Source organism: Merops nubicus, unplaced genomic scaffold (assembly GCF_000691845.1).
Source record: "Merops nubicus isolate BGI_N331 unplaced genomic scaffold, ASM69184v1 scaffold13696, whole genome shotgun sequence".
NCBI classification, from domain to species: domain Eukaryota; kingdom Metazoa; phylum Chordata; class Aves; order Coraciiformes; family Meropidae; genus Merops; species Merops nubicus.
Genome location: NW_008615706.1, coordinates 51,678 through 72,123, shown reverse-complemented (window position 1 = coordinate 72,123; position 20,446 = coordinate 51,678). Strand labels below are relative to the sequence as shown.

At 37.4% G+C, this 20,446-nt stretch overlaps 1 protein-coding gene across 3 annotated transcripts in view; it reads right to left on the bottom strand.

The window, feature by feature from the left end:
- The window catches only part of MON2 (MON2 homolog (S. cerevisiae)), a 60,031-nt gene that overhangs the window by 1,151 nt on the left and 38,434 nt on the right, over positions 1–20,446 (bottom strand). For 2 of the 3 annotated variants that reach the window (XM_008942613.1, XM_008942614.1), the window contains exons 25-32: positions 19,657–20,285; positions 17,188–17,331; positions 16,232–16,360; positions 14,120–14,310; positions 5,034–5,094; positions 3,632–3,755; positions 2,594–2,801; positions 1,718–1,800 (exon numbers count right to left, since the gene is read on the bottom strand). In XM_008942613.1, the coding sequence (XP_008940861.1) occupies positions 1,718–1,800; positions 2,594–2,801; positions 3,632–3,755; positions 5,034–5,094; positions 14,120–14,310; positions 16,232–16,360; positions 17,188–17,331; positions 19,657–20,285 (1,569 nt within the window). Of the gene's footprint in view, positions 1–1,717; positions 1,801–2,593; positions 2,802–3,631; positions 3,756–5,033; positions 5,095–14,119; positions 14,311–16,231; positions 16,361–16,628; positions 16,647–17,187; positions 17,332–19,656; positions 20,286–20,446 lie in introns of all 3 variants that reach the window. The other variant, XM_008942612.1, reaches the window with a different exon arrangement.

Here is a 20,446-nt window from a genome sequence, read left to right as displayed (position 1 = left end):
TTTCAATGGCTGTATAAATAAGGGCACATTTTGGTGCCTAAACATAGGTACCTAGAGCTATACAGACACCATGACATCTGTACAGGGCTCTCAGAAATGATGTAGGATTTCTGCAGGAGAGCCATGCTCTTTTCTGCAGCAGCAGCTGGAAGCCAGATGGGGTATCCATAAAATGATGCTATATACCTGGGTTTCTACATATGAGTCATTCACTGGGCTTTCTGGATGAAGAACTGACAAACTGAAGAGAATACTTTTATCAAATCTGTAGTACAGATACATTTTCTGCCTGCTTTCCTCAGCTATTGACAGAAAATTGAATTGGACACACATTTCACTTTTGGGAATTTGTCAGCAGTGAGACCTTCTACTAATTTAAAACCATACCAGGTGACAAGCGCTGTAGACAGCAGAGGGAGAAACACTGGACCAGTACACAAGAATATCCACAGTAAAGTTTGCTAGTCCAACAAGTGAAATTAAGTATTGCAGCATGAATCTTATCTATTATGTCACTTCCTTTCTTACATCTATTTTACCTGTTTTCAAATGACAATACAACCCTGATTTCAGACAACATTAATAATTTTCTTAAATAAAATCATTAAAATCTAGAAGAAGCGAGAGTGAAGCAATTCTCTAATCTGTCTACTGGTTCTTTTCACAAGAAAGCCTGCAGGAGGTTTGGCAGTCGCTGCCATATAGGGACCAGGGGAAGAATTTGTCCCGTTGCAGGAAGAGGGATGTGGGGAACAGCCGATATGAGTTGGGTATTCTACACCTCTACGAGAAAGGCCCAAAGAAGTAGTTCAGTTGCCTTCAGGGCTTGCTGAAAGGCTTTATGTATCCTGGCATAGTTCTGCCCTCAACCCTGGAGACCATGTTATGGTAAAAGTGGATGCTCAGTGATGCTGCAAGTGAGGTGCTGCCTCTTTCAGGAAACCCACCTGCCTGTGTTCTTCTGGGAAGGCTGTGCCCCATACAGCTGGTTTCACTAAAACCCCGGGCTAAGTTTTCTGGTGGGAACTTTCTATGCATACAGTGGATGCAGTTTACAGGAGGAACAGGGCACATGATTATAGTTGAAGTCCTCCATTTAATTCAGCCCTTTAATACATCTGTCAGCCACTTACTTGGGCATCAATGAGCTAAGAGATCTTTCTCTACACGGGGGGGGGGCGGGAGGTACTAGAGCAGAGAGGGAGGGGCATCCAGCCCACGAGGGTACGCCCCTAGCAGCCTGCCCCTGCGCTTAACGCGCACACCCGTTCAGCTGCGGAGCCCACCCCTCTGACCCCAGAGCGACCCATAAAGGCGTCGCCAGAAGAAAATGGGTCTAGCAAATTCTAGAATTCTATTACTATTTTATGGAAGATTTTTGGTTGGTTTGTCTTCAGAAGACAAGAAGCTCTACAAGCTATAAAAGGCACCATAAATTGAAGTTTTCTATTTTACTAAACATATCTTAGGACCTTATACTTCTAGGTATACTGGAAAAACTTTGTGGGTGGTTTGGCTTTTTGTGTGGGTGGGTGTTTTTTTTTTTTTTTTGGCAGCCTGCCACCTACATATAAACAGAATTACAAAATACTGAATCTTACGGATGACACTTTGCTTTCAAATTTGTGTGAAAATTACCACAGGAAAGAATAAACATCTCTGTGGAGGAGACACAATGTTATCTTGTTCAGAACCTTGTTGTTTAAGAATAACTTACCATTTTCAGGCTGAGTTTTTTTAAGTGAATCTATGAGGGTACTGACAGCTTTTAAAACAAATATGATTTCTGTTACTTGTTGCCTACAAAGGGAAAAATGCAAACAGTCAACTACTCATTTTTATTACACTATTCTTCTCAAGAATATGTTTTCTTTGAAACTTACACAATATTAAAAAAAAAAACAAAACCATGTAACAGAAACAGCTGCAATGAAGCCTACCAAAAAAAGGATATTTAAAGTTATAATCTGTCTTTAAATTTTCCCACAAGAACTGCTGTTGTCTTGGCTAGGATAGCATTAAATTTGATACTGGAAATATAACAGCATACATATCTCAATCTGAAAATACTCATGTACATGATTAACTGTAATGGTGAAAATAATAAGCTTCATCATTCATGATCAAAACCTTCAAAAGTTAAGTGAAATTTAAATAAGTTCCCATTTAAAAGAATTTCCTGGTACTTGGGTCAGCTTTTCTGTTACTTTAATAATGATTCCCGATGTTGCTGATTGAATATTGTATCTTATTTTCAAGGAGACCTTCCACCCCTCAATTTAGAAACTATACACAGCTCTACTGGGAATAAAAAGAAATCAGAAGTACTGCGTTACATATATCAGAAACATTGTAGAGTAACAGCAAACACTGGTTACTGAGTCACATTCCCATTCTTTCTGTAACAGCACTGAACATGACCGTTGTTATTTAAAGTTTTTTCAACAAAAATTTGGTATGAACATCTTCTTTGAAATGTCTTCCCCACAAACATTCCCCTGGCTTTAAATTTCACCCTGCCAGACACAGTGGGTTTTTTCCTGATCATAAAGTACTGGTAATACCTTTCATTTCCTAAAGACAATGTACCTACCGTGGAAGAGGACATTTGCCACTCAATCTCTCATCTTCTATGTAGCGATGCAATACATCCTGTGACCTTTTCAGGAGCACAGAAAGCGCCATTCTAGAGATGTAGCCCTCCTGAGGAGTTGTGACTTTATTACTGAATGAAAACTGGAGCAGCGTTTCAAAACACACCTTAGAAAACTCCTCTCTCATTCGAATATCTATTTCGGCTTCTGTCAAAGTAAAATGTCATATTTAATTGTGTAGCATGCATGCCAATATACTACATGTTGCATTTATATTTTATTATGTGGTTTATTCTATTTTGCAAAAAGGTTGTTGCTCCTCCAGTATTAAAAAATATTAATAGTGATAAAAACAAATTAAGAATACATTCTAAGAAAAGGTGACTGCAACAATCACAATAGTTCCGAAAATAAAAGATACGCAACATGTCCAGTAACATGTCACCTACTTGACAGTGCTTTAATAAAAAAATATGATCAAATTATGTTTAAGAAAACCTGGCAACCTCAGTTCTGTATCGCCAAGCACTAATATTCGGTACCGTGCAAACCAAATATTTTTCTCTGTAATGGCCTATGTGCACTTTTTTTCATCTTGCCCAAAAAAGGATAAATGTTTTTTCTTAAAAGCAGAGAAGGTATCTGGTTAGGTACACCACACAATTATGCTACGGTCACTTAGTTTCTAAGAACAGGTTATTATGTCTGTCTTGTAATTGGCTAAAATTATTCCTAGAATTATTTCAGCTGGCACAATGCAAAAACAAACTATGTGGGAAGTACAAAGTAACACAAGTACAGTATTATACATGATACTGACCAAGAAGCAAGCAATTAATTTTTAAAAAGTCACAAGGAATGCCCAGCAACTTCCATGAAATAAAATACAGTTTATAAAAACAAGCTGGTTATCCAACAGTCTATACTGAATACATGCCATGGAACTTCAAGTTTTTAATCAGAGTAAGTACCCTCAACAGTTTCATTACTTTCTAGTAGGTTTAAACACTGTCTCTTTTGTCGTTCAGGTACCATACCTGTAAAGGAGGATGACTGAGAATGTATTGAGCCTTTATTGAGCATAGTCATTATCTGACCAACAAATTCCTTGGGAATAAAATTAGCATACGGCAGTATCTCTGTGCTGATAAGCTGCACCACCTAAAACAAATATATTTGTATTAGTTTTCTGAATATCAAAGTTGTAATTCTAGCATGAAGAAAACAGAAACATTAAACAAGAGGCATGCGTAATGAAACTTCACAAAATCTTCCAATTCTAGCTTTTGAAATTTGCGGATGTCAAAAAAATTATGTTCTTGCATGTAGCTTGCATTAAACTTGAAATAATAAGCTTTTTCTTTTCCCCACTTTTGTCAGAGTTTATGAAACAGTTATCACTCAGACTTCCACCAACTTTCAAAGTATGTTCTTCAAATCAAATTTGTTTTTGAGAAGAGAAGATCTAACATAGGAATCTCACTCTCTCCCTCCATCCATTCAGTATCATCACTATGACATCAGCACATATATCCCATGTTTACAATGTGACATCTGCAAAGCAGAACAAGTGAGCTAATTATCTAAACGAGGTTAAAGCAATGCACATTAACTGAAGTGCTTTCTATCCTTGGTCTTGATGCTCCCACTTAGGAACAAAGTAGGTTTAGATCTCTGTAAATTAAAGCAGGAGGATCTGAGTTCTGCTCACTGCAGACAAACTGCTCCTGCTTCTCATCCAGAAACCTTTGTGTCACAGCTGCCACTCTGGAGAGATGACAGACAATGCCACGTCTTCTCTGCAACTCCTTTTCTGTTGTACCCCTAATCCCTGCTCTGCTACATCTCTTCACCAGTCCCTCTTCACCCCAAGTATCATCTTCTCTAAACTTCCTTTGGCCTTATCCAACCAAACACGATCTCTTCTACAGCTACAGTGATCTCCCTATTGCACAAACAAAACATTGTTTCTTCCTTCATGTACAAGCTTTTCAGTACTAAGAACACATCTGGAAGGCAACGGTGCCACTGCTGACTGAATGGTCCCTCCTCAACGCAGAAAGCACTCTCACTTTAAACACCATCTTCCTCCAAGGTTACAATTACCTCTGTAATTGTTTGGCAATAACATCACAAGTAAGAATCAGATAATGGGTTAGAGGTAGAAAAACATTCTGGCTTAGCCACCCCACACCATTTCGACCATGAGGGGACAAGTAGCTGTTTCTGGCATGCTGCTTCGTCCTTTTTGCATAACTCTGAGACAGCTGAATTCTGAACCTATAAATTTCCTGTCTTGTTTTCCAAAAAGGAAAACAGTATCACAGAATAAATAATGAATGGATAGCTTTTTTTTAAAAATAATATTTCAGAACCAAACAATTTGTGAATGTCATTCACTTGTTATGTTCTACAGTATATTTGTTATAGTCTCCTTACCTCAACATCGATACTCTCATTCTTCTGAAATTCTTGAATTGAGAGATTATCAGGAGGTGTACTAAAAATAAACATACCATGTTATACTTTTAATTTCACAACATGTGTAAAGAGGTAAGTGTGGAAAAATGGATTACATTTGAAGATTTTACATGCATCAAGTTGGTACTACCATTTGGTAATGATTCACTTTTTAGAATAAAATCTTACAAAAAATGCTGATAAAAATTATTCAAAGGAGAGAAAGTAGCAAAACACTAAAATTGAAGAGTTACAATTGATGGACCTGATTGAGAACTTGCATCACCAACACTATTTTTCATATGTATCTCAAAGTAATCTCTTGCCTTACACGTGCAAAAGTCACATCATCTGTTTAGATGAGTCTGTGAAGCTATCATCAGGGGATCACCATTTATTACATTTTACTTTTTCCTCTATGCAGGATAAGAGACTTTTTATTTTCAGCAGTATGTTGGTAAAAACTTAATTTTAATTTTTACATTTTTTCTGCATTAATGAAACACAATTTTCATCAATGGGACATGACTTTGTCTTTTTCCTCGATACCTGCAATGACGTACTTGTTCTCATTCCTAATGGATTTCATGAACAGATATACCGGTTTTTACAAAGAGTAACTTTGAAGAAGTTCAGAACTCTGCAGTCCTTCCATTGTATATAAAAAAATATTTACAGATGAAATGTCCAGAAGTGATTCAGACATGAAAATTACCCAATACTTCACAAGATCTTACCTTACCTGCTTGCAAATTTGGAAATCTTGTATCATTTGATTGGAAATTTTATGCCAACCATCAATTGTGCAGTTTTCTCTGGTGAAATTTTATGTCATTTATTGAGTCCTTCCTTATACTTACTGGAATACTCATTCAGAGAAATAAAGTTCCTTTCCTTTGCTGGATTATGCTTCTCCCGAGTTATTGCGCCAAGTTCCTCAGCAGGACAGAAAGAGTAAAGGCCTTTCACTTAGCAATCAACTGCTTCAGCTGATGTGCCTACATTGGCATTTTAGTTTGGATCAGGCATGGGCTTTTCAAGTTAATCTTTTACACATCCCTGTTTATAAACCTTGGTTCATGTCTGGTCTCAGGAGTGTACAGAATGGGATTAATTTTTGATGAAATGAAACAAAAATCACATACACCAGGCTCTCATGGATGCTTGCATGACAGGAACCCACATTAGAGCTATTCTGAAATAAAATATCTAAAGCAAGCACTGTGCAGGTGAAGCATCCTCATCATGAACTGTTCTGCTTTATGGATCTGCTTCTACTGAGCTTTTAGGGGGAGGGGGAATAAAAACCAGAGGTGCTTCACGTAACAAATAAAACTCTGAAACACCATGCGTATAGTCCCATCATCATGGGATTGCCTGCCAAAATCTGCATGGATTCAACATACAAAAATTAGAGTATTAGGAAAAAATCAATTCTGAACCAATGGCAACCTGTGGTACAAGAACTTTCTGAGCTGCAAAAATTGGGAAGTCCAAGGAGCACATCATGTCCCTGTACTCAGCACTGATGAGGGCACACCTCAAATACTGTGTTCAGTTTTGGGCCTCTTGCTACAAGAAAGACACTGACATTCTGGAACATGTCCAAAGAAGGGCAGTGAAGCTGGTGAAGGGCCTGGAGCACAAGCCTTATGAGGAGTGTCTGAGGGAACTGGGGTTGTTTAGTCTGGAGAAAAGGAGGCTGAGGGGAGACCTTACTGCTCTCTACAACTGAAAGGGGGTTGTAGTGAGGTGGGGGTCAGTCTCCCAAGTAACAAGAGAAAGGACAAGAGGAAACAGCCTTAAGTTGTGCCAGGGGAGGTTTAGATTTGATATTAAGAAAAACTTGACAGAAAGGGCTATCAAGCATTGGAACGGGCTGCCTGGGGAAGTGGTGGAGTCACCATCCCTGGAGGTATTTAAAAGATGTGTAGATGAGGTCCTTAGAGACATGGTTTAGTGGTGGGCTTGGCAGCGTTAGGTTAATGGTTGGACTCGATGATCTTACAGGTATTTTCCAACCAAAACAATTCTATGATTCTATGATCATGATAACATCACTATGTGGTCACCTTACGCTCCTCTTTGGCTAGCCACTAATCCAACAGGAACAGCAGACAGATCTAGATATGTGTCTGTTCTGACCTAGTTACACTGTTGTCACTTTTCTGTTGGAGAGCAGAAGTCGGAATCCTCATGCCTATGTCTCTTCTAAAAATTAAAGACGGTTGCAAAACCCAGAGTTGTGGGTGCAGTTTCTCCATAGTGTTTGATTTGCACTGATGGTAACATCTTACTAGAGCTAATGTAATAACCATTAGCATTATCAAGAAAAATCAGAGACAAGGCTTTACAAAATTTAATATATGAAATTGTATTGATCTTATCTCCTTTTCCCATAGCTTTACTTTTTGTCTTTTTAAAATACTATAGAGCATCTTCAAACTGAGGAACAGTTTGGAAATCTGATGCATTGAAACAAATGGTTAGAAATACTGGAATTAATATTGCCTGTGGTCCTTCAGCTTGCTGCTATTTTGTGCGCCTGTGTGTTATGATGCATCTTGAACTAGGTGATTTTTTTTTTCTCCAGAGAAACTAACTGATGAAGTACATAGGATGGTCACTACTGAGAAGGAAGGGAAACGATAGGGTCAATATGCCCTGTCAAACATTCCCTGCCTAATTTATAGCAGAATAGGCAGATGTGAGGAAAACAGAGCTCCGGCCTGAACAAAGAACCAGGCTGTTCCGTAGGCAGACAAACGGGTGCCGTACTGTAGTGACAAGCAGACTGGCATCCTTTGGCTTATTTCCAAGCTCCCTCCCCAGCCCCCAGCTTCTCCTCCACCCCATCTTCCTGCCTGGGAAACAAGAGACATGTGGGTAGTTCAGAGCTAAGCACGTGCTCACTGGCAAGGCAGCTGCCAAATGTATGATCGTGGACCTGTGCCAGCCTTGTCCTCATGTGGGTGCCTGTCTGGGCCTGCCTTCTCCATCCCACTGCCAGTTTTAATCAAAGGTTTAAGAACTGTGGAGGCTTCTAAATCTCTGGTTAGTTTAACTGACAGGGTGTTTGAGATTTTTTTCTTCTCAGTGCTCCTATATAATGCTGATTGAGTCACATAAGATTTTTCCAAGATAGGCTTCCTGCCCCCCCCATCTTCTTGGTGCTTAGCATGAGACACCTGAAGTTCAGTCCACACACCTACCACTAATTTTCAGTTTTGACAATTATGACAGTATGCACCAATGTTCCTGCTTGAAAAGTAAATCTATCTCCTTTCCTCAAAGGGACTTTATATAGATAACTCCACCACTGCCTGTGAAACACTCAAGTCTAAAAAACCCAAAGATGAAAATCTGAAATACTGTATTTATTATTGTTTTGTGTGTTAGGCACTCAGAAAGTTTGGAGTTATATGTTGAAAACAAAGAACAAACTACTAAATAGCTGTTCCGTCAGTACCTTTTGTAACACATAAAGAAGTTAACTATGCAAGATCTTCAAACAGTAAACTGTTCTGACGTGTACAAATGCAGGTCATGTTGAAATACACACTTCATTCTGATACCTCCTAGTTCATGACTGACCTTCTGAGCTGCGGTTTACTTTAAAGAGGCACTAACACCTTTCTGTCCAGTCACCCGTATCTGATCTGCACATATATGCTACAGATCATGCTACATACTTATTCATGCAGCAAATTACTCCCAAGTGAACCGATTTTTGTAAGGTGCCCATATGAAATATCTATCTAGGGGCTCAAAGCTTTTGCTGGTCTGGTGCAGTACAGGCAAACGGCACCAGAAGGGTGAAGAGCTGGGGAAGATGAGAAGCAGCATGATGCAGACTGTTGCTATGTGCAGGCTTCCTAGGTACAGAGCTTCCAGCTGCTGCCCACTGTCTAGGGAGGGCTTTAGAGCCTAACAACAAAGAGCTAACAGCCACCCAGAGTCCTGCTGTGCACAGCAGCACTCTGCTGTGAAGCCTCTTTTTGGAGAGTATCGATTTAATTCCCTCATGTGAGCAGACTTCTGCTCTAGTAAATAATATATACACACACAGTTGTTGAATTTTATTTTATATAATGGTTTGATATGCTTCCATGAAAGCCTCTGGGAAAGAAGAGTGATATGAAATAATAAACAGACCAGCCTCTTACTAGAAGACAATTTTGTGTAAATTAAGTTACATGAAATGTCTTAATTTTTAAATGCCATTTTGATTTATAATAAAAATCAAGATTATTGTGCCTCCTCAGCAGTAGCTAGCTTTGGGGGGAAAAAAAAAAAAAAAAAAAAAAAAAAAAAAAAAAAAAAAAAAGCAAGCTGAAACTGATTGCTTGGAAGTTGTTAATTTTCTATGACAGTAACATTTTCCTTTTTCATTTACCGGGGCTCTATTTGACTATACTTGAAATTTCATGATGTACAAAGGTGCAGAGACCATTTCTGCTGTGCTTTGTACTTTTAAACATCAATGATGCATCTCCTCATTCAGGCCCAGAGCTGGCTTGAAATCCTGCTCCTTTCCAAAAGACAGGGACAAGGCCATGCAGAGGAGGTTTACTATTTTAAACACAGAGATTCACAAAGCTTTAATTTAAAGGTTCTAACCACAGTGACCCCTTGCATAACCAATGCCACCTCAATTTCATTGGTGGAAGCAATATTAGGCTATCTACACATACAATTCCTAGGCCCACAGTGATCCGACCACAGAAGAATTATGAGTTAGACTAGAAAAATGTTTAAGATGTTGATTAAAAATTTAGAATGCCAGAGAAATAAGAAAGAATTTTATCTTTCTACTTTATCCTGAGGTAGAGATGTGGAGAATTTGCACACAAAAATGGGACAACATGCCCTGGGATATTTTAATGAACAAAGCTAAAGGGAAAAAACTCTCCACATCTGTTAGGCAGTGTTGCTAGGAGGACTGACTGCAGTAAGACATTAGCAAGTTTTACAGAGATGCAGATGTTTCATATTTAGAACCATCCCGGGAATGCTAAGTCAGCTTTGAAGAATAAAGGTTTGAAGAGTGGGTACAGAAGAAAGGTATTTACCTAGGTTGGCATGAAACCTGGACCAATAATAGCATGGAATACATAGAAACTTAAGCAGTGGAAAGTGTGGAGTATGAAAAGGTATATAGAGTGAAGGAAGAAAATGAAATTTCTCTCTGACACAACATTTCTGTTCCTTGAAGCAGAGAACTTTGGGAAAATTACAGAATACTGGCGCAAGAAAGTCAATTTTCAGTTCTAACCATATTCAGGTCTAACTGAATATATCTAACTGCACTTCTGTCACAAGGGGTGACATGTGGAATAACGGTAAAAATCCAGACAATGCAGTAACGCTGTTACTCTGTCTCACTGACAGCCTCTTGGGGTGCCTCCGAGTTGCATTTTCCAAATTCTTTGTCCTCCAGAACCTTTTCAGTCCATGCTGCTCTTCAGCACTGCAGCCAGATTTGCACACTTCTGCACCTGACTTAATAAGCACTGTGTCCTGTGTGGAACACGTGCGAGTTGGGAAGCAGCAGGGATGACTAACTCAGTCACAGTAAGCCACAGTTATGCTTGACAGGGTCACCAAAACCAACTCAAGTTTACAAGTCACTAATCTCACTAAGAACACTGGGTACTCCCTTTTTCTCATCTGTGGCTTTGTTAATTGATTTTGGTGATACAGACAAAAATCCAAGTACTATAAAATATGCTAAAAAACACACATGTTGTTAATATATCAGGGAACACACTGAAACAGCTTTTGTAACACCTAGCTAACATAAAAAACAAAGGATCAACATGGAGAGCTGGAAAGCAAAGTACATCCCCTTTGCCTTCTCCTGTCATCTAAAGATTGACATGCATGTCAACTCAGCAATAAATTTTTTCTGTTACTTTCAAACCAGTGAATAAATTCTTCCAAATTACTCTGGAATAAAACCTCACTATTATTAAGGTGTATTTTCTCTTAGAACTATAACAAAGAAAAAAAAATACAGTACATTTGAATATTCTGAATTCATTTTACTTAGAAATGGAACAACTACAAATGTAAGAGTTTGACTATACTGCAATCACAACCCACTAAAAGACACATTTTAAAAAAATTTAACACAAAAAGGAAAGGCTGCCCTATTTGCCAAGGCTAGTTGCACAACAACTTGCACAGAAGTGCAGAAGGACTTAACCAAAGGAAATCAGAAGAGAATTACCTCAACATGGGGAACTTCCACAGCTATCTCTAGAGCCCTCCTTGCATCACAGTGAGAGAGGCACGCTTCAGGAGCATTGCAGGGAGGAGAAGGAGGATGAAGAAAAGGAGAAATGACTGCTATTATTAATTGTCCTGACTACTGGCATGAGGCAGATGTACTCCCTTCTTAGCTTTAACTTTTTTAGGACCACAAGCTTCAGGCTGATAGAGGGAACAGAAAGGCCACCTATCCTAAAGCTACAAAGGGACAGGGCTTTAACTCTCAATAGGAGAACCATGCACTTGGGAAAACAAGCTGCTTTTTAGAAAAAGATGGATGGGGAAAAACAACCAACCAACCCACCCCAAACCCAATGTTCAATAGCCATACTGTGTACAACTATATAAGTGAAGATCATCTATTCATAACAAGCCAGGAAAGAGTAATGATAATAGCCATTAATCATAATAACAGGCCAAATGATCCTGCTGTAGCCACATGGTTCTACAAACCACCTGCCCAATGTTGCTATTTTTAATTCTTTTGAACCTCAAAACTTCTAACTGAGAGAACAGAAAAGTTTCATATAGCTTTTCTGAGAACATCTTTAATTCTGATGAAAATGCTGGTCTCTAAAACACATTTTGTATGTAAAATTATAGAATACTTTGGTCTTTAAAGAGGCAAAACTCAGACTTAAGAAGACAGACAAGTCTTAGGGCATCAAAAATATTCACAGAAGTACAATTTTTCCTTACCTCCAGAGAATATTTGCCCATGTATAACAGCTGGCAAAAGCTATCAGAATTAACGCCAGGGGTGATTGATTCTAGCAAGCAACATGTTAAGATGGAATTTCTATGTTTGGAACAACTTTCAAGAGAAGTATAAATCACTCACTGTTTTTTTTAAGAAAAAAAGACAACATATTTGGCCAAAAAGGTCACGCAGATGCTAGTGGATTATCTCAAACAACACTGAAGATCTGTGATAGTATTACTTCTCTGGATTTATGAATGATTAATACCCAAAAACTGCAGCAGTGCCAGTCTGGGTGAGCTAAAACCATGCAAAATTGGTATGTTTAATCTATTTTTCAGATATTTAGGGATAACTCATTTAGAGCAAATTGTAATATCTATTCCCAAAGTAATGTCTAAGTGAACACACATTCTACAGTAACCCAAAAAACTGTAATTCTGACTTTTTTAGCCCAACAATTTTATTGACTAGAGTGTTAACTGTTGTAGACTGCCTGTCTCAGAATGGATGCAGGATTACCAACTGCACTGTTTTAAAGACTATTTTAAATTAAAGGAACAGTGAAGCATCAAAATGAAAACCTGGATGATTAAAGTGTTTTTTTTTTTTTCTTCTGTATTCTCCATGAGCTTTTTTATTTTAAGGTCCTTCTATTTAATATTATTTCTTCAAAGTAAATGCAAAAACAAAAGGAAGGTTTTTCATTCAATTGTCACGTAACTCTATTAACGAAATTCCAAAACTATTCATTATTACAAACATTTTTGCTATCGGATGTCTCTAAAATTAAGTTTCATTGGTATTTATTTTTTGCCTGTTTCGGGCAAGCTGCTATTTATTCTTCACTAGTAAATACAGCTGCGTTTGGTTCCCGATTCTTGTGCGTTCGAACACTATACACACAAATACACGGCGCATCAGTGTTAGGTACAGAAGAACCCTACTGTTTTCTATTAGAAAAAATTAATTTGTTACTGAAATCAACATAGACACAGAAAATACAGGCATTAAATTTTGCATATTCCACTCTGTCTTTTAATCTGAGACACTATTAAATATACTTGAACTACTCCTAAAAGCTGTACACCCACGGATGTTCACACAAGATGGAAAAAGATGAAAATTTCATACTGCTTCAAAGTGATCTTCTACACCAAATAACCTTCCTTGTAGCAAAAGGTTCCCTTAATATCTGACTTAGACAATCACTGCTGTACTGAAATCCATCTTACCCATTCACAAAGGGTGATAAAAATTCTTCTCTGGAGCAATCTTTTACCATATTCTGGAGACTTATCATGTCTTCCTAATAATATATTCTTTTGGTTGAACAAACTAGTAAAACACATTATCTGAGACTCTGATTGTTATTATTTTTCTACTTCTGGACGTTCTCAACCTGCTCAACCCATATCTACAGTGTTTCCTTCTTGACAGATTATTCTTGTACTTAAAAAAACACCTGTGTAGTTACAAATCTGACTGTTTAGCTACACATTTTACAAAATATTATAAATAAAGCATGGGTAATTATTAAGGTGCAGTCAATTTATCTTCAGTAGAAACAAATGCAAGGTAACTGTGGGCTTTGAAGTGAAGAGCAATGCAAGAAATAGTTTTCCAAAATTCACAGCAAGCATCGCATTTCAAGACGGAACTCAAGAGAAGCATATATAGTTAATGTTGTTCAACTTAACAACGAAAAAATTATTGTTGCAATTCTCTTCAAAGTGAAAAAGGAACAAATTGAATACACATCAGTAACTCTTCGTAAAATCTATAGTAAACGTCCTTGGGAGTCCATACAGAATTCCTTGGCTTGGTCAGAAAAGCTATGCCTTGTATTCAGGTCAGTTGAGCTTCTCCTTGCTCTGATATTTCACCTTTGGAATGAAGATTTTTCTACTACTGTCTAAAAGCATACTTTTTTAACTGTTCAGACCAGTTACCTATTTTCCTTCATTCATGAAAGTAATTTTCAGATATCAAATATCTCTAAAGCTAAGGATATTTTTACTGAACTCTAGCAACACATTTACTGAACAAATTACTTACAAATATTTTCCAGTTTAAAAAAAATTGTGTTTACCTTTTGGTGAATAAGAAGTCTTCAAAAGTATTGGCTAGTTCTGGCCACATACTGTCAAATTTTCCAGAAGATGCATGCTGCCTTGCAACAGGTAGTCCAATAGAGAGAACTTTGAGAAGAGAAGAAACAGCCAGCTTCCATGTGCTTTCAGAAGGACAGGAGTATTTCAGACTAAGAGGTATTCTTAGTGTCTGCAAAATGAAAGTTAACCCAAAATTTATAGTTGCTCAGACAGATCTAAGAATACAGCAGGTTTCTGCAGAAGATCTTGGTAGACACTGTCACAGATGATAGTAGACACCCTTACCTTTTCTGCTGGTATACGAGATGCTCTTTAAAAAATACAGTTATAAAGCTGATTTACCATATACCAGCTGGCTCAAATACATTTCTGTTCTCAAGTACAAGGTTAGAAGTCAGAGTTGATCTATTACCAATTACACTAAGAACTACACACTTGTTTTCTTCTTCTGTATTGCCATACACTATTTCTAAGCCTGACAAAGGGGCCTTCCTAACATCTAACAGATTGCAGGCAGTTTGTTATCATTAGTGTATTCTGGAGTGTTTAGTCTATTCTGGAGAGTTTAGGACCATTCCTAGAAAGCTATCCCAAGTGCTTCCACAGGAAAGAAAAACAGCCTCATTAAACTTAAACTTTTCCTAATATGCAAAAGTTGCACTGTATACGTAATCACTGCAAGACATTTGGTCATTGCTGTTAAACCACATGAAGTTTAGAAGTAAAAAGAGTTAATGAAATTCTAAGATAAAGATTGCAATATAACTCAAATGTATAGCAGATGAAAACACAGCAAACTTTGTCTTTTAGAAAGGCAGCTTCAACATCTATAAAAGAAGGTCATTGCTGAGTTTTAAAACACAAAGTACAAGTAATATTTACACTATGTATTCCTATTAGCATTGTTAGGCAAGTTATCTTGAACCTCACACCAAGTTATCTCAGAAAACTAGTACTTAATTTACATTTCATATACATAGTGACTAAATTTGGGTATTACACATAGCCTCAATGCTTTTAGTGAAGTCTCTGATTTGAGAAAAGCAAAGGGAGAAAGACTCATTCTTGCTCTCAAGAGTGAGTCAGTTGTAATTAACTCTGTATTGCCAAAAATTCTGAGAGCTTGGACTGAACCCTAGAGATAAACAGAATAATGTCTTCTGCTGCTGTTGTTGTTCACAGGGGTCAAATCTAATTCCAATATCAACATGACCTTCAGAGATATCAAAAATAATTTTAAGACCATTTTCATCTACTGCAACAGATCACACCATTATCAACTGTGAATGTTAAGGAAAAGTCGTGTTTATTTCAGTTTCACCAATCCTATTAAAACTGAAGCGGAAAGCAAATGCATTAACTTTGAAGTACAAGTATTTAATTAATAACAAATTCCAAATAATACCACGTAGCTATTTTAACATTCAGATTTCTGAATTTCTATACAGGAACAACCTGATGTCAGGCAAGTCATTACGAACCAACTTAGGCCACATACATTTTTTAACCCAGACACTTACTGGGAAAAAAATCTACTACTTCTACTGCTTACCAAAATTATTTGCTAAAATGGAAACAAGATCAAAAAAAGGTTCAGTTCTTGGCAAGTTCACCTTAAAGGCACATCTGTGGACCTGTAACATTTTGCGAGTCACCAATGACACAAAGTCATTAAAAGCAAATCAAAAGTAATAGCTGGAGCATGCATCCCCAGAGTACATATGCCAGTCTACAGAAACTGGTCTTTGGCCTTTAATTCCATATTTACTAAGATGCCTGCTTATCAGATTCAGGGGCATAATACTTTCAAAGATCAGTATTTTGTGGTCTGACACATTTGTTAATTTTGCTCTTAACAGAGATACTGATGCTAACATTACCTAGCTAAAGAACAATCCCTATAGCCTAATCAACTGCCTTGCAGCTTCAATAGAAATTCCTACCTACTACTCAACTAATTAAATATCAGTTGGTTTACTAAAGTTTTAAGCTTCCCAGAAAGCGTTTATAAACAGTAGCTCAAAATAAAACTCATGACTTTCAGTATATAGGCTCATTACATCCAGAGCACATGCAGGACCAACTTCTACCTTAATAATGTTCTGAAGAACCTTCTCTGTAACCACGGCTTTATGGCAAGCTGTCTTCTGGTACAAGTCCACGACAACTTCCAGCGACCGCTCCGCAAAGGGTACGTAATTCAACGCCACCCATTCCGCCTAGGAGAAGAAATCAGGAAGCTACTGAACTATATGCAAAACCATATTAATTAAGGGACAAAAAAAGTATGTTTTGCATTGAACTCTCAGTTTAATGCATGCAGGGTTTGCTAAGAGTATGGTCCAAGCAACCAAACTGCAAATACAATGTAGTCTGACTATGCAGATGTACTCCACATTGATGTAAAGTACATTTAAGTAGGAAAAAAATGTTGCAGTCTAGGCAAGACAACTACATTAGGACAATCTTTAAGGAAATTTAACTCACCGGTGCAAATAGCTGTATCTAGTGTGATTCCATTGTGTTGCAGGACAAATAGAATAAGAAGAATTAATACATACATAATAGTTACCTCTTCCATTATACTGAATGAGATGCTCATGCTTAGTGAACAGCAGAGTACAGAGATAAAAAGAATTACTGAATATGTCCCATTTCTCTACAGCATGTGCAGTTCAAAAATTTCCAGCTTGAGGGAATTTCTCCGTTCAAAATTATTGTGTCTTTTTATTAAATTCGGTATCACATGTAGGACAAATAATTTTAGATTAATTCACTGGACAAACTCAGACATATTCACTATATCTGGTGTCCAGGCAAGAACTTTCCTACACAGAGGAGTATAAAGTATAAAAACAAAGTAGAATTGAAAGGGAGCAAACAAAGGTAATAAAAGCATGTAAAAAAAAATAATAAATTAACTTATTGCACAGCATGCAGAGTGATGTTTTCACAGATGGAATAAACACATCTTGCTAAAAGACATATCTGAAGCTGAATTGGGCTCACCAGCCAAATGAAATAAGCAAGATTTCTAATTAATTACCTGATTATACTTTGCATTTGCAATGTGCTTTGTTTCCAGCTGTCCATACTGTGGAGGTTTGCAGGAGAATTCTACAAAGGCCAACAGCTGGTCAAAGATTGCAGGATACATTATCTGCATGCTTTCTGAGCCCACACATATAGCCTATACCAAAAGAAAAATACAAACGTTTAATACGTATCTTGAGCTTCATATTAAAAAATGTGCATCAGTACAAGGAGTTCCTAAAGAAAAATTCACATATAAGACTATGCAAGAGTTGTGCTTTATGAAAGTGTGCAGCTCTAACAGTTTAAGGAACATAAGTTTTCATTATTTTATTAAAGTGAATTATGTGACAAGTTGCCCGGGCATATGTAGTTCAGTAAACAGAGCTATCTCATTTTATCCAATAGAAGATATCTTTCCTTTACAAACTGCTTTGACATGACAGCAAAATATCAGTCTTATATACGTCTTGTCTGCTGATCTCAGCCACATCTTCCTTAAGGTCTACTTCAAGGAACACTTTAATCTCCAAAGCTATTCATACAAGGTTTTCATAAATAGTTAAAATTGTGTCTTACAGAAAGGAGCATAAATAAAATGAGAATGATATGATTTTAGTATAGCTGAAGCTCATAATCTTGCTTTAAAATGGAAAACATTTCAGGAAGGGTGCACTTAGAAGATGCCAATGAAATATCGTGTTGTCATAGGCTAATGATTTCCTGTTGTAATATAAATCCCAAGGCAATCTTGGGGCATTTATTTTCAAAGCCAGTTACAATGATTCTATGAAGTTACTCCAATTATTTTCTGTCATTTTAAATGTCTTGCTTTTCCTCCCAAAGTCTCTCATCTCAAAGCTTCAAGAAACAGTCCACTTATTGTTCCACAAAAAAAAAGACCCTTGTGTTTGTACTGTCATTTTTCTCTGGGGAGGAATCAAACCCCCTTTTCATTAACCACAGATCATCCATGACAAGTTGGCTGAACTCACTCAAGGCTTCAACAGCTCTGAAGCTGTTCTGAGTGCAGCCTCTATGCTGGGGCTGTGTCATGAGCTGTGGCAGTTGAAGGGCTAGCAAATATCCCGAGTTCCCATCCACAAGAGGGAGCAAGCCAACAGGAGCGACAGGCACTGTCATCACTAGACCACCCTAAGACCTAGCTGGACCTTCATGCTATCTAAATCCTGTATCAAAGCATGGAGAGGACCTGCCTTTCCCTTTTCCTCAGCTTCTTGCAATTCAGCATGCAAGTCTGATGTTCAAAAAGCTTAATCAACACTATAAATACAATGCAGCATTCCTAAAAAGCCATACTTCTTTTCTGGCACTCAAGTTCAAGGTTGTACTGAACTCTGATAAAGATGCTGGGATGCTAGATATTCACTCGTGTGGTATAAGACTGAAACGTTAATTGCTGATCTAAAAGTATTCAACACCCTGTGAAACCATTTCAGCTGATATGCTGCTGCACTAAAGTCAGTGCATTGAATTTTAAGAGGTTAATGCAAGATTACATACCTATTAGAAAAGATGTAAAAAATTATTTTATGTACCAACACATGGATTAGAAATGGAAACCCATCCACAAACCCCTCAATAACTTTTGTATAAATGCAAGTTACTTGCACAGATGCAACTGGCATTACCCACAGAAGACCATCTTAACAGCTATAATGGCAAAACATCAAAAGACATTTGCCATTCACTCTACATTGTTAAATTTCTAGTATTATTATTATTATTATTAATTTTAGGATGAGTGGAAAATAATTGCAGGCACTACTTTTTCTGTACTGGTGAACAAGAGCAATAACTATTTTCTACTTGAAGTTTGTGCATGAGTAGCTTCTTATTCTTCATATTATATGAAGCTCTTGTAAAACTTTAATTTCACAAATAGAAGCATTTTCTATCCAGTCTACTGGGGTATTTTCAACTCTACAAATTATCCCTATAATTTTAAAACAAAAAAAATTTACAGTCATATTATCTTAAACAGAGATGCAGCATTTTCCTTAAACAAGTGATAAAAAAGAAGCAAAAAGGCAGAGACCTTTTTGTATTTTATGTTTTGCATGAACTCAAACTTCTCATGATCACTATTCTTCTAGACTTCGTTTATGGCAGTATTGGGCAATATAAGGAATACTGTTTGTGGGACTGTTCCCCTTAATCCATGTACAGATCTTCATAACAATAAAGTACTTTAATATTAGATAAATGGCTACAAACACAGCACAATGCTTCAGATATTTCTGCAATAAGCAAAAGTGAATTTCATAAAGATTACATCATAATCTCAATTCAGAGCACCTAGTTTGAACCAGGAATGGAGATCTTATTGTTCTAATACAGTACAATGTACAATTGTAAATAATTGAAAAATTCATGCTTAAGTCCCCCCACTATAGTCCTGAGAAGAATTGAGAGGCAGTGTGGTTTACCTTTCACCATGCATTTGAAGTCATGTTATTACCTTTTGTAAAACATCTAAAGCTGTAAGCACTGCTTCCTGTAAACTTGTCAAAACTGCTTCAGTGTAAGATGGAAGGATGAAAGGGGAAGCATCAGAACTGATTGGAACTGAAACAGCACCGTGCAAAATGACACCCAGCTTTTGGAGATCATCCATGCTGAAACCAGTTTTGATGTGTTGGTAAAGAGCTGGGAATATCTGAATTAAAGCTGTAAGAAAAGGCTGGCTGGGAATGAAAGTCAATTTATCACAAGTAATTGGAGGCCTTGTACTTTCTGAACCAATCCTATACCAGCTGTTCCAGGCTGCCCACCAAAGATTCAAATCTTCAATCTCGTCTGTTATTACAGGTGGTTCAGATCCATTGTATCTTCCTATTCTTTCTCCTATGGAGTCAGTTCTCATGAATGATCTGCCAAGACTAGTGGCAGTTGTTGTCCCCACCACCACAGGTACAGCAACGTTAATAGCAGGTGGTGTATCAGGCTTCTCCGAGTCTCGGCCAGGAGAAACAATCTGTAAGATCTCCTGGAAGCTTTTCAGAGCAGCTAAGGAAACTTCATTATTTTTGCTGAGCGCTGCTGATTGAATGTGATCAAGAAGAACATCCCAGGCTTGGGAAAAGTCTCCTGTTTAAAAAAAAAAAAAAAAAAGAGAGAGAAAAAATATCAACTTGGAACTGGCTTCCTATCCCCCTTCCTACCTACCCTGTTTCCAAAAGGTTGTTCATGTACTTGCTACTCTAACACAGAGAAATTTTCACAAGTTTAGGTGATGGCTTGAATGCCTT